We start from the raw sequence: 13,330 nt of genomic DNA on the forward strand, positions 1-13,330 counted from the left end.
TTCTCCCAATTAATCCGAGAAGGACCACCGTCTGTGATGTTCACATTATTCATCGATAATTCCGTCGAAGCAGTCGGCGTTCGAATGACTACTAATGCTACCAAGTGTAACGGGATTGCCCGTTTGTATACACACAGAAAGCTTACGTCAACTGAATCGTCTCACCGCGTGTTGCTCGCTTCGAACGGGGCGTTGACTTACGTAAAGAAGAAAAGGTGAAGTGACATATTCTTATTAAAAGGCTCTAAACCTTTCTAAACAGATACGTTTTTTATAGCTCTGATACAACATAACTAAATGGGGATATACAACTATACAGGGTGTACAGTTAATGTTAGATACACAAAGTATGTGGCCCACACGACATGTGTAATGTGACTTGGCCCACTACAGCTTTTGTAACGGGTTTACACGAACCCTAATAACAGGGGTGTGTGGGTCACACGAGATGTGCATAATGTGACCACACACCCAAACAAGAATACGATACGGCGCTAGGTAGCCAGTAATTATGCATGTATTTAGATTTACTAAATATATTTAGTATATTTAGGAAAATCTAAACTTATAAGATTAAGATAAAAAGATAATTACAAATCAGTTTCGATATTGAACAGAAGTGTTCGTTTGCCTTGGTTAAGGTTTTTAAGTCCTTTCAGAGGCAGCGGATTGCGATTGGCTGCACTAGTACTTGGTTCTTGTAAAGAACGAGGTCGGTGACCTGAAGACGCTTCCTCAAGCACAAAGCTGCCGCACAGATGTTAACTGCTCAGATATTACATTTAAACCAAAGAAATCAAGTTTATTGCGGATCAACGGATACACCATTTATTGGTATCACCAATCAACGGGCACACTGCTCTCCACGCGATCGAAACCACGCATTGCCATTGAAAAGGGAGTCAAGACCTCAACCACAACTTTGGCAAAACCAGCGGTTCTTTTTCACACAAGTGTAACAAGAAGGTGTCATTTTTTAGTTGAAGAGATTTCTATCAATTCCGCATACTGATTGAGATCATTAGAAGCTCAATCATTCAAGCACTAAAGCACATCAATTTATGCTTCCACTATTGAACTTCGACCAGCTTACCCACTACGGCAATCATCGAAAGTGTAAATACTACGAGAGCCGTAGTCTACATATTTACGTTAGAGAAATGTTGGAAATAACCGGAAAGTTGATGTATTTCCAAATTTTCTAGAAGTAGTTTGTCGATTATTGTATGTCGACCACGTTGAATTAATATACTTATTTGTTACGAATAGTACGAATGCAACGCAGCCATCGCAAACTACTCAATGCCGCGCTGTGTAGCAACATCGTGAGTGTCTTTTTGTTTTGGCGACTGCTAAATTTCTTTTTGACTACATTTATATTGCACGTATTGATTAAAAAAGAATCAACCTATTCATGCGATTTTTCCTCTCTATAGATCCTCTCCTGCGCGTTGCTACTGACCACCATGTTTCTACTAGAAACACCATATGTGGGACTTGATGCTACTATTACCGCCAGCGTCTATGTAGTCTTCAATTTTGTTTCTATTGTCATCTTGAATAAAGCACCATCGGCTTTTTGCGTGAGATTTGGTACTCAATCTTTTGCTCATCTAAGCTTCTCATTTTTTATTCATCTGTAGGTTGGCTTTGTGGTTGGTGCATCACTACTTGTGCTTGTTTTGGCCGTCCAAAGTGCTTTGTATTGGGTAAGCAAAGATTTGAAGCCAGTTGCATTCAATTTATGGCGATATTGTGTGCTTGGTAGGGGGAAGCGCACAGCAACTCACGATACCAGAGTGCAGGCTACTTAGCATCTGGTATTCACTCAATGATTTTCTTAGTGCAGTGTGGTGTGACAACAGTCGTGGTCAAGTCCAAGGAAGCCGTGATCGATACTTATGCAGGTACGGACTAATTAATTTTCCCATATTCTAGTCAGCTGATAATTCTACGAGTCTTATACTACCAAAGCGTACGAGTACATTCCTGATAATGTCCTCTCAACTAATCGCTCGGGCCCAACATGTTTGATGAATTATAATACTGCCACTTCAACTGTCAACATCGATCGATTGAATTTTGGACGAATTGGAAATACATAGGAGGCTCGATATCCGAATCACTACATATCAAAACTTAAAACAAATGAGTTTTGAATCAGATACCACCATCAAGAGTTTGTGTCCAATCAAAAGCTTTCCAGGTCTTTAAAAATGCAAGAACGTCGCGCTTAATATCCTCAAGTGGGCGACTAGATCGCCGAGTAAGAACATTCGCTACGCCCAGCATTCCTGCCACAACATTGACGCCAAAGTCACTCGGAAACTTGTTCTCGTCTTCAATGACGTGCCCGTACCCCCCCCGTCCCTTCCGTGTATACCACTCAATGTGAAAATATGAAAATGTTGGTGGCAAGAGACTTTTGATGCCACCTCTACTTGTGTCAATGATTGGTTGATGCGTACTCCACTCACTGTCAGCCTGCATCAATTCTTGTTTGAAGTACAGCGGCAAATCCAGTGCTAATTCTGGGTCAATAGGAATGCACTCGATCCACGTGTGTCGCTTTCGATGTGGCGCACTTGTTTGCTCAATAAAGACCATACTCATGCCGTACTCTTGCTCGCACATACTTGTCAATGCAGTTTGAAATCGCTTGATCTCGTCGTTCACTTTTTCATCTGCTTGGACAATAGAGCATTCATGCTCAACTGGCACGATCACACAGTGCCCAGCATGTAAAATAGGACGGTTTGGCACCGCAAGATACGTAAATTCGCCAAACGACAATATTTTCTGTCGCTTGAAAGCTCGGCTTTTCATACAAAGTGAGCACTTTTGAATTCGCTCATCCCAGTGCTTGGTGTCATTAATAGCCATGGCGTGCTCACGCTGATCTCTTGCGCGTCTACTCCGGTTTAAAGCTGATTCTTGCAACAGGTTAATGTTCACTTGCTCATCTTCGTCGAGTCCACTCGAGAACTTCTGAGCGTTTACTTCGCTTCCTTTGTAGCGTGAACCAAGTCGAAAAATGTTTCGTGCATGAGCCGCATCCATGTTGCCTTTGCACTTCCGTGAACTTTCCATTCGTTCTTCACGCACCAACTCTTCTAGCGAAGCTTCCAATTCTGGTCCATTAATATTAAGTTTTTTTGCGTGCTTCTTCTTACCTATGTGTGATCCATTACGCAAATCTTCCTTTTCTAAAGGTGGTAAAGCTCCAGGAAATGTCTCGTAATGAGGAATGGCAGCTGCAGTCTTTTCACGCTCCAGCTGCGCTTCGAGCTCATTCAACTGCTCGGTCAATTTGTGAAATAAAGCGGTCTTGCCCATCATCTGAGCTCGTAACGCTTTCGCTGCCAACTTGTTTAAAGCTACATTCTCGTTTGTGTTACCCACACTGCAGCTTGTTACTGGCCCAGTCTTGTTTGGCGGCATTTTATTGTGAACTAATGGGTTGTGCTCAAGTTCAACTTTGCAGTCGACAGGGTTTTTGCGACCGTAAAGAAAAGATCTTCGTTTTTCTGACTCAAGATTTTCGGCGACGGTCTTTGCTTCGTCACGCACACGCAAAAGCGGAGTCTCTTTGTGCTCAACTAAGAAATCAGCTTTCTCCGGCAAATTGTTTCTTTCCTGCTTAGAGCGAAGCATCTCATGATGAGTAGGTGAACGGGAACGATGTGACCTTCGCGATCGCTTTCTATCAACTGATCGTTCACTGCTGCAGCTTCGACGACGACCGTGTCGTTTAAAGCTTGTGCGATTGTAATCGCGAGTGCTACTCCCTTCATCCTTCCTATACCTACGATGGAATGCTCTCACTCGTGCGTCACAGTCGTCAAAATCCGTCAACTTATTATAGTCAACGGGTTCTTCATCCTCATCCTCCTGTATTGTCTTTCGAGTCAAGTTCCGTCCTTCCTCCCGTCTACTAACTGTTTCATGTCTGCTCGATTCAACTATTTTTACTGATTGCTGCACTCTCTTCGAGTAATTGACCAGCAGTGTCTTATCTTGAGCATTCCGTTTGACGTCAACCACCCGGCGTTCACGTCCTGCTTTGTTATCCACTGCATGTCGTTTATACTGCATATGCGCATTGTCATTCGCTGATCCTTTCGCATTTTTCCTTAATGCAGAAATTGATCCATATCTTTCGCGTACAATCTCTTCAACTGCAACACCCGACGCTCGCGCCTTTTCCTCGGCTTGTTTCAGCATCTTTGCCCACCAACTCGCTCCTCCATCACCGAATCGTGGCATCTCATCATCGTTTTGATTTTGTTTTGCATCTAATTCGTCTACAATACTAATAGAGACAGTAGGTGCAGCATCAGGATCTTTCGGATTATACAGACCGTAAACCATTCCTGTTACTGGCTCCCGCATTCCAGCGTTTATTTCATCCTGGATCTTCTTCTGCTTTGCTTGCTCTTCTGATTCGAAAGGCTCCTTTACTACCGCATCAGAATCAGCATTTGACATTATATACGGCATCGTCATCCAGTCATCCCGTGGTAAAGCCTTTGTAGCTCTCGATTCGTTATGCTTTGCAACATCTTCTTCTATGCTGCTGGTACTTACGTATTTATTTTTTTTCTTGTGCTTCTTCGATTTTGATTTTGCATTCTTCTTCTTCTCTTTCTCGCGCTTCGATCTTTTCTCGCTCTCTGAGCGCTGTATGAACTTAAGACCCTGTAACAACGAGCTCATTTTATAATCAATAGAGCCTGTAATGGAGAAAATTGTTGGCTATTTCTTTAAGAAATAAAGCCAACACTTACTTTTCTATTTATTAACAATAATAGGCGTAAATTCAATTTATAGGCATTTTTCGGAGAATTCGAAGTCCTTCACTTGTACTTCCAATCTCTTTAAATTGATGCTCTTGAAATACTTCCTCAATGTCGAGAGGAACTCGCGCGAGCTGAATCGATAGTGATAACGATGGAGCTGGAAGTGTTACTTCTCTTGAAGTGATAAATAAATCGTCTTGTGCTGCAAAAATATCGATCGTTGTGTCAATCTTTCGACTCCGAAGCAGCTTTGATAGTTCGAAACTCCCGTAAAATTCACCTTCAGATCGCGTCCGCGTTGACGCGTACATATCGTTACGAAAGTAAAGTTTAAGCGTCGAGTTATGACGCAAATACGATTGCACCATGTTTGTCGTTCCGAAGAGCCAGAATTTGTGCGCACAACTGAATGACACTTGTGGAATTAAATTTGACAAGATAGCATCTGATGATCTCGACTGATGACCGCTCTCGGAATAAAGTTGGGAGTTCAATGGCTGTCGTTCCAAAGCCGAACGTCTCTGGTGAAGTAGTGTATAGTGGCATTCCCACCGACAGCACGACCGCTCTCGTGATAGCAAGTTGTGCGCTTTTTTGATAGAAAGCGCAAGCGACCAGAGCGACATGCGGTTTCGTGGAGTCGCTGCCATTGAAGATCTTGATGAAGGATCGCTAGCGTCAAGATTTGAACAGTTCGAGCGTTGTGTAAAAGGAGAATCATCATTGGATGGTACGATTATTGACGGATCCCTCAAATTAGTAAATTGATTTTGATCGCAGAATAGCTGTTGCTTCGTCAGATAATTCTCCTCATTGCCCGAGGGAGTGTTGCTAGGAGATATAAGATTCGCGTTCATATTTTGCAAACGCTGTTCTTGTAGCTCTGAATCGGCCTGTTCAATCATTAACTCTAAATCCACGTCCATTGTTCCATTTTCATCCAGAAGCGACGCTCTGGATGACGAAATATTGAGTATCGAATGTAGCGAAGATTCTGGAAAACTTTCAGCCTTGTTATACGGACTGATCTCAATATTCGTTAGGCTTTTCATATCATTGACTGTCGATGAAGACCGTTTTGTATAAGTCGAAGCTCGGAAAAAATCCATCCACTCGGATGTTAAGGCATCACCACTAATAAATGTTTCATCTGGAATGAAAATCCCATTGTGTACTCGTAAACGGTGTCTTGATGAAAGGAGCTTTGAATCGACGTAGCGAATGCGTTCTAAGCCCATTTTGCCATTAATATTTAACATTTCTCCTGTCATTGTCATAGATGCGAAATAGTCGAGTTTCGTCACGTTTGTGCTAAGAAACTGCGTCAATCGAATTTTAGTCAACCCAAGCACAACAGAGTGGGAGGGGCCAGGCATCGCTTCGACGTCACTAATACTCCCAATTGGAGCCAAAGCCGTTCGTCGATTCCGTGGTCGCCGTTTGACGGATAAATCCATTGGATCTTGTAAAGGAGGCTCCGTAGCTCGAATTAATTGCACCCGAATACTGTCGTTCTCAGTCAAAATTGAAGAAATCGCACTAGAATCTTTTAATTTGGAATAGATTAGTGTATTCGGAGCAAAGAATGGTATGAGGCGTAATAAATTCATTGGGAGCCAGTAGTTGTAGTTGATACCATGAGTCTCTAACGATTGAGGTTGGTGCATGGAATGGGATGTTTGATGGCATATAGATTCTGTTGTATCGTCCGACCAATCTGCGTCGTCATCACTCCACGAATGATCAAGATTTTCTTGCCAATGTTCTCCTTTTGGTACCGCTTTCAGAATATCTTCTCCATTGATAGGAATGCATTCAGTATAGCCTAACACACTAATTCGCAAATACAGTCGTGATGAATGCAAATTTTTCCTTTCACCTTTATCTGTTGTAGTATAATGTTGTACCTCTGCATGATACAACTCAGGTGGGATGTCATATATTGCTCTGATGACTAGCACTAGCCGACAAAGTGTCAATTGAGGTGGTAAGGCCGAATACTCCGCTAACTGCTGATTTTCAATTCGACTCAACCCACTTACAGCTGTTGTCATAGAAGGAACTCCAACAGCTTCAGAAAATTTAGTTTCAATCCGCCGCAAGTGCTGGTCACGTTCGTAGATGGCGTAACAAAAACTGCACACTCGCCACGATTCATACGCCAATTCAGGTACAGAATGCTCTACCAATGAATTAGATAGAAACGAAAGCGTCTTCTCGGGTGAAAGTTGAGATCGTATTCGTAAATGCATGTCGTAAATCATGTTTGAAGTCATTCTATAGGACAATTCAGCTTTCGTATAAGTGCTCAAACAGCATTTGCACTGAAAAAGCTTGGACACTTTCTGCTTCATAAAAATAACATTTTTTCGATGAGATTGATGTCTACTACGTCGATTTTGCTCATCTGGTTCCTCGTCATCGTCCATTCCAAAATTTCGATACATTAAATAAGCCTTTCGTAACTTACGTGGCAAAGCAGTGCATCTCTTTTGAGCTTGAAAAGCCTTAACCTGAATGAACCACCAGTTGCCAGCAGCATCTTTGATAAAATCTGCAACAAAAGTCTGGATAGAAATATGCAAATGCCGCTCAACATATCGTACTATCTGCAGATAGTTGCAAACCGAAAGTTTAGGTCACATCAAAAAAGAATTTATACGCCTACCACGTACGCGTAAATTAAGTTCAGACACTGCAGCACATCCACGTTCGGTCAATTTGATAAATGTGCACCCCTTTTCGGCATGGATATTTGTGCAGAGTCGACTGATATTGGGAAAATCACTTAGCGGCTCCGTGTTACGTATCATCCACGCATAAGACGGTTTTCCAGCTTCAAAAACTGCTCGTTGAACAAAAGCTCTTAATCCTTTGAATTTTACAAACTGTTGGAGCGAAAAAGACTTTTTCACAGTCTGCACACCGTCCAATAAAGTCTTAACTTCTCCAAGATTCAGTAGACGCAACTGGTTACCTTGAAAACAAACAGACCTATGAGCAGCTTGAGACCCCCCCGTTGACATTTTGACGATCGACTCTTTGTACACGATCAAATGCTTATCATTTTGTACTGTCCGACCTTGTGAAAATTGCTCGAGCACTTGCTTGTCATTAAACTCTGTCGATCGCTGGACGTATCCATTTTTATCCGTAAATATCCAAATACCACGTCCAGTTTCGCCGTATACAATCGTATCGGGTACGTTTAGTTTGAGTGCTGATAGGTCAGGCCTTCGATGACAGCGTTGTGATTCACGTTCCTCATTCTCACTACCATGTCCTGCATAATCCGAATCGACTGGTCCCAATGCCACTTCTTTTGCTGCTAGAAAGGTGTAGAAATGTATACCAGGCACCAAACTTGCATGATACGAAAAGGTAGTCGCCGAATCATTGAATGACACGACAGCAACTGTACTTCGATATCGAGTGCTACTTTTATTATCCTGGACATCTTCCGAAGCTCGAGGCTTTCTAAATAAACTCCGACTTTAAAATGACTTAGAAAAACGGTTGCATGGAAAGAAGACTTACAATTGTAGAGCATTTGAGCCTTTGGTCAAATCTATTGAAGTCTTCTCCGCATGAGAGAGCGCCGTGTGAAGCTTCTGGTGCACAAAGCTGGATTGAGCACTGTTAGGTCGGATCCTACGAGCCGTAGGTGGAGCATCTTTGCCTGGAAAAAAGGAAGAGGCTTCATCGCTTATTAACATCAGAATGAAGTTATACTCAACCTCAAATCACAAACACCGTCCGGTCACAATACACAGACGCCAACAGATATAACTGAAACCGTGTGAAAAAGCTATTTTCACCAGCTCTTTCTTTCATTAGCTTCTATTTGATGGTTTTTCGTATGAATGAGTGGTGGCAGCTTTCAATCTTCAGTAACTCAGCTGCTGCATCGTCAGACAAACTCGCAGCAACATGGCCGACGATACACGTTTGCAGCTACCATAGCAGTAAGTGTTGAAAATGACAATTCCACATAGAAAATAAGAGGCTCAAATTATGTTTGCCATCCAGAATCGTTTTTTTTCGGACAATTCGCTTGATCGACAAAATCGAGTCGTGGAATGTGCAAAAAGAAGACAAGCTCGAGCACGAGACCGAGCACTACAGCAGGTATGTGTCTAATCTGAAGCCGGACTATACATCAATGTTGATTATGTTCTACTTTTTCCAGGCTTGCCGAGTTAAAAAGCTCGAGGTCGAGTTTGCAGAAGCCGAACGAGTGAAGTCCTTAAAAGAAGAACGTGAGGTTTCACGTATGAGGCGGAAATTGGAGCACGTCGCAGCCGCGTACCTTCAGTATATTTGGCGACGCTATTGTCAGCTTAAGAGAGAAGCGAATGTTCGAAAGACTCGAGCTGAACGCTTACTGGTCGATTTCTTTTCGTATCGAAGTTTCCGACGAAAATCAGTTCGTCGTCAAGCTTCGTTCCAAATCCAGAAACGATATCGCGAATATCGGATCATTCAGCGAACAAAGCTTGGCTTTGCTGTCTTGGCATCAACACTTCTTCCACTTATCCGCAAACGTCGAGCTCGACGACATCAGAATGCTGTCAAACTCCAGTCTTGGTATCGCCAGCAACACATTCAGAAACGTGAGAACTCAGTGCGAATCATCCAGCGTGCGTGGCGAATATCCGTTTCGAAAGCAAAACTCTGCTACTTTTCAAGAGCTTATCATCACTTGACGAATCTAAGGCGACTTGAACGCTCTGCATGTGTTATCCAGCGAACTTTAGGCAAGAGCTTTGTACAACGTCGACTCCTCTGTTTGGATGAATTTCGTGAATACCCATGCATAATGACAGCTCCATGGCCGCCAATTCGACCCGCGGAAGAGCAGGGTCAAGAGTTTTGGCTGCATAAAGTTCAGTTGCTTCAAGCCGCAATAGCAGAGCGGAAGCGATTGGCAAAAGAGGAGACTTCTTCACAAGTGGATATTCAAGATCTCCAACAAAATGTAGCAGAAGCCAAGACTCGATTAAGGGATGAAAGTGACCGTTACTATCGTCATGCAATTTTAGAGGAGCATCGACGACAGAAAGAGGAAGAAGCAAAGGAACTGCGAATGCATGAATTAGAAGGCACGATGCGAAAAGCGATTCGACTGGAGCTTGAGCATGAGCTCGAGACTGCTCGTCGTCTTATGGTACGCAGCAAAAGACGTAGAAATTTGACTGTAGCCATGTCAGATGAAGAACGAGTTGAAGGAACTTAATTTACGTAATTTATTTTGTATACTTTGTTCTTATTGGTTTAATCGTTGCTTGAGATATGGGAAAAGAAGACCTGCTGGAGGCTTTCATAGGATTGCAAACTGCGACGTCTGTAGAAGACTTTCGTGCTCAGTTCGTAGTGATTAACGAAGGTGGTAATTTTCTGCATCGTTAAATTCGTACTCAGCGCAAACTCTATCGTATTAACTACTTGACACAGCTCTGAATGACATCCAACGGAAACGCTGGAAATTTCTAGAAGATGCGTGTTTCAATGTGCTGCGAAACGTCTTTAAGCTTCAAATAAATAATGGAGAAGACAATCTAGGCAATTTGGACAGTCAGAAGCTCTTCAGTGAACATCAAATTGACCTCTGCCTTCAATTTCTCGAGCCATTGATCGACTCGACAGCTCACATCGTTGGTGCCTTGGACGACGAGCAAGAGGCAGCCGGTCAACGAGGGGTTCTCGTTGCTGCACTTTTATATCTCTTTGAAAAGGCTCCACAGCGAAAAGACATCAATTTACGATTGATACCGAACGTACTAAAGTGTGGCGTAGACATTCACGTTTTCGTCTCCACGCTACGCTTTCGAGAAGAGTTAGTTGAATGTCAAGAGAAGTTGTTGCCACTACACGATAGTGACTCGGAAGATTCGGAAGTGGAGGATGGTGAAGATAAATTAGAATTGACGAAAGGATTCAAAAATGATGATTTTCGGTGGATTTCCGAGCGAGTGGCCGAAAAATGGGGATTTTTACGCTATCGATACTTTTTAGCAACATATGGACAGGAGTATGCATTTACCGCATGGTCTTCCTCTGGTGTTGCAAGTTTAGTTCATGCGATGCTTACTGAGGAGATGTTTGAAAATGCATTATCAGCGATTGTGTCACCACTCTCGTGGTTGTTTCTTCTGGCTTCATATGCACATTGTTTGATCAAATCGAACGATCAACAGGTATTATTAGTTGTGAAATGGTGCGAACAACAAAATTTTATTGTGTTTCCAATAAGTAGGAACGCTTCCGTGGCCTGGAATTATTGCGCGTTGCCATTAATCTTAGTCCCGAAGGGAAATTGGCGTTTAAAATAAATGACGCAATGATAACGAAACATCTACCGTTTCGAGAACAAGCGGCAGGTATGTTAGCAAGGTGATTATGTTATCAAACAAAGTTGCTTATGAGAGTATCGAAGTATTTTGTGATCGGGATTGGATCTCTCCCTTGATTCAGGTGATAACAAATGCGATGGTGTCGTTCCCTGAAGCCAGTCATCGATCAGCAGCACTTGCAGTATTGAAAGGATTGGTCTTGAGGCTCGTTATTGATGATCGGTACTCTTTATGAATCTCCTTTCAAGATTCATAATTGACCTAAAATATTATCTTTTCAATAAACTTTTAGCTTCTGGATACTTCGAGATTTGATTATCGAGTGCCCGTATGGAAACGTTGCAGCTATCTTAATGGATTTCGTGCGCAATGATACAGTGCAGGCGTGGTCCTCAATCTATACGCTTTCACAGTCACGTGAGTAGCTGACTGGAACCTTACAATGCATGTGACTCTAACTTGTCTCGCTTTCTGGGTCAAAACAGCATTTAAAACGTCAGCTATCTGTTCACTGCTATACAAAACGCTAGCTCAAGCTGCCGAGCGTGATCTTGTGCTACAAGCTGATTTAATTGCAAGCACTTTGAGTCTTCTTCGGTTTTTATACATTCGAGATAAGGTACGATGTGTAAGCACACCAGCAATACAAAACGTGGACTAGCATTTTCTTCATGAAAACAGGACAATACCACTGGTCTCCGAAGTATCTCAAATGATCGCGATATCAGCCAAGTGATGACGCGGATCAACAAACGCCTACATTTGACGATTCAAGAATCGGCAAAAAGCATCGAGTCCGACTCCTTTCACAGAGATTTTGCGCAACTTCTGATCTTGGAAGCATCGCTTGCTTCGACACTTGAGCAATTTAAAATTTAATCAGCTAGCAGAATTAGTAAATATGGTGCTCGGTGGAACTCGGAAGGTCGCGAACTGTTCTTGGAGTTTCAACTATAAAGCATGGTGATGAAATTACTCAAAGTTCTTTTTTGGGGGCCCGTGTCAAAGCCTTGAAACTTCGGGACATTGACAAGGTCTCATTGCGAAGCACTCCACCTGGTATTTTGCAATAAGTATGGTTGGCTATCTACTTCCTTAGCAATATCTCAAGCCACGACGGCAACTAATGGAGGGAGAAATGCTGTTTAACCATCCCTACAACTTCAACGAGATCAAATCCTGATGTTATCTGCAATTTGTGTACTTATATCTCTTATGTTCGGTAAAATAGTGAAAATAGTGAACATAGAAGCATCAGGCTGGTTCATGAAGATGATGGATGCAGCAAGCTGGACTCCCTGCTCTTTTTGTCAGTGGGAAGTTTTCGAAAATCCGCCGTAGACCACTAGGCAATAGCTAGCTTGAACAAACAAGCCGGTCCCTGCTAAAAAAAACACGTCTTGTTCTACAGCAATCGCAAGAGACAATTACAATTCTAGACCATCTGACGTCGCTTATCACTCTGATTGGTGCTCCTACACGTTTGAGCCCACGGGCCTTCAGCCCATCATGGGCAAAATGAGCGCGAGAGAGTTACCTTAGGAGCGCTCTATCGACACACAAGCAGTCACTCACTAGGAGTGCCGTCTGTGCTTGGTGCAGCAACGATTGGGCAAAACCATATTCTCCACAAACAAAAACTTGAAAACTAGAACCTGGTGAAAGTGCCACTCAGTATCAGTGTCAATTTGCACACTGGGCGAGGAAACGCGCTGCCTCGCCGATCTAAATGATATACAAGCCAGCTTTAGCACAGCGGATGTCCACCTTAAACGACATCTCATACTTGGCATCTCAAGTTCCAAATCATGACGCGGGCGTCGAAATGATAGCCCATTTACCTTAAGTCCCGCTGCTTATCGCTTTTATCGTTTCGATGAGTCACCTGTACAAGCGACAGACTAGTTCTTACAGCAAGGTTGGCTACCTCTCACTGAAGGGAAGTACGGGCCTGCCGTTGTCCAAAGGGTTATGAAGACCAAAAGAGCGCTAGGCTATAAGCAGCCATGGCACCAGGGCAATCTTGCCGAAGTGACCCTCAAACTCCAACGAGTTTCCAGACTGTGTGTGACTTTCTCACTCCGCCAGATACTGGTAACATCACTGCTGAACCCGCCGATTTACCAAACGTTTTAAGGAAAAGTGGGCCGCCCTAAGAGCATCAAGTAGAGCTGATGT

At 43.0% G+C, this 13,330-nt stretch overlaps 5 protein-coding genes across 5 annotated transcripts; 2 read left to right on the plus strand and 3 right to left on the minus strand.

The window, feature by feature from the left end:
• Positions 1 to 1,274: 1,274 nt before the first annotated feature.
• On the plus strand, positions 1,275 to 2,105 carry PHALS_02766 (uncharacterized protein; the record flags this gene model as incomplete). Its single annotated transcript, XM_024717210.1, has 5 exons — positions 1,275 to 1,325; positions 1,437 to 1,583; positions 1,644 to 1,709; positions 1,769 to 1,907; positions 1,975 to 2,105. The coding sequence occupies 5 exons, from the start codon at positions 1,275 to 1,277 to the stop codon at positions 2,103 to 2,105; spliced, it is 534 nt and encodes a 177-aa protein (XP_024582732.1).
• A 149-nt stretch (positions 2,106 to 2,254) lies between these two features.
• On the minus strand, positions 2,255 to 4,716 carry PHALS_02767 (Uncharacterized conserved protein; the record flags this gene model as incomplete). Its single annotated transcript, XM_024717211.1, has 2 exons — positions 2,255 to 2,294; positions 2,360 to 4,716. The coding sequence occupies 2 exons, from the start codon at positions 4,714 to 4,716 to the stop codon at positions 2,255 to 2,257; spliced, it is 2,397 nt and encodes a 798-aa protein (XP_024582733.1).
• Positions 4,717 to 4,819: 103 nt separating this feature from the next.
• Positions 4,820 to 6,714, minus strand: PHALS_02768 (uncharacterized protein; the record flags this gene model as incomplete). The annotated part of the gene is made up of 2 exons (XM_024717213.1): positions 4,820 to 6,632; positions 6,707 to 6,714. The coding sequence occupies 2 exons, from the start codon at positions 6,712 to 6,714 to the stop codon at positions 4,820 to 4,822; spliced, it is 1,821 nt and encodes a 606-aa protein (XP_024582734.1).
• Positions 6,715 to 6,753: 39 nt separating this feature from the next.
• PHALS_02769 (uncharacterized protein) lies at positions 6,754 to 8,515 on the minus strand (the record flags this gene model as incomplete). The annotated part of the gene is made up of 4 exons (XM_024717214.1): positions 6,754 to 6,759; positions 6,842 to 7,408; positions 7,475 to 8,276; positions 8,337 to 8,515. The coding sequence occupies 4 exons, from the start codon at positions 8,513 to 8,515 to the stop codon at positions 6,754 to 6,756; spliced, it is 1,554 nt and encodes a 517-aa protein (XP_024582735.1).
• Positions 8,516 to 8,662: 147 nt separating this feature from the next.
• Positions 8,663 to 12,031, plus strand: PHALS_02770 (YAP-binding/Alf4/Glomulin; the record flags this gene model as incomplete). The annotated part of the gene is made up of 11 exons (XM_024717215.1): positions 8,663 to 8,764; positions 8,829 to 8,927; positions 8,989 to 9,966; positions 10,010 to 10,040; positions 10,102 to 10,188; positions 10,254 to 10,996; positions 11,056 to 11,179; positions 11,236 to 11,374; positions 11,445 to 11,569; positions 11,638 to 11,771; positions 11,834 to 12,031. 11 exons carry the CDS (start codon positions 8,663 to 8,665, stop codon positions 12,029 to 12,031), a joined length of 2,760 nt encoding a protein of 919 aa, XP_024582736.1.
• Between the last annotated feature and the right edge of the window lie 1,299 nt (positions 12,032 to 13,330).

Source organism: Plasmopara halstedii (genome assembly GCF_900000015.1).
Source record: "Plasmopara halstedii genome assembly, contig: Scaffold_2061, whole genome shotgun sequence".
In the NCBI taxonomy this organism is placed as follows: Eukaryota; Oomycota; class Peronosporomycetes; order Peronosporales; family Peronosporaceae; genus Plasmopara; species Plasmopara halstedii.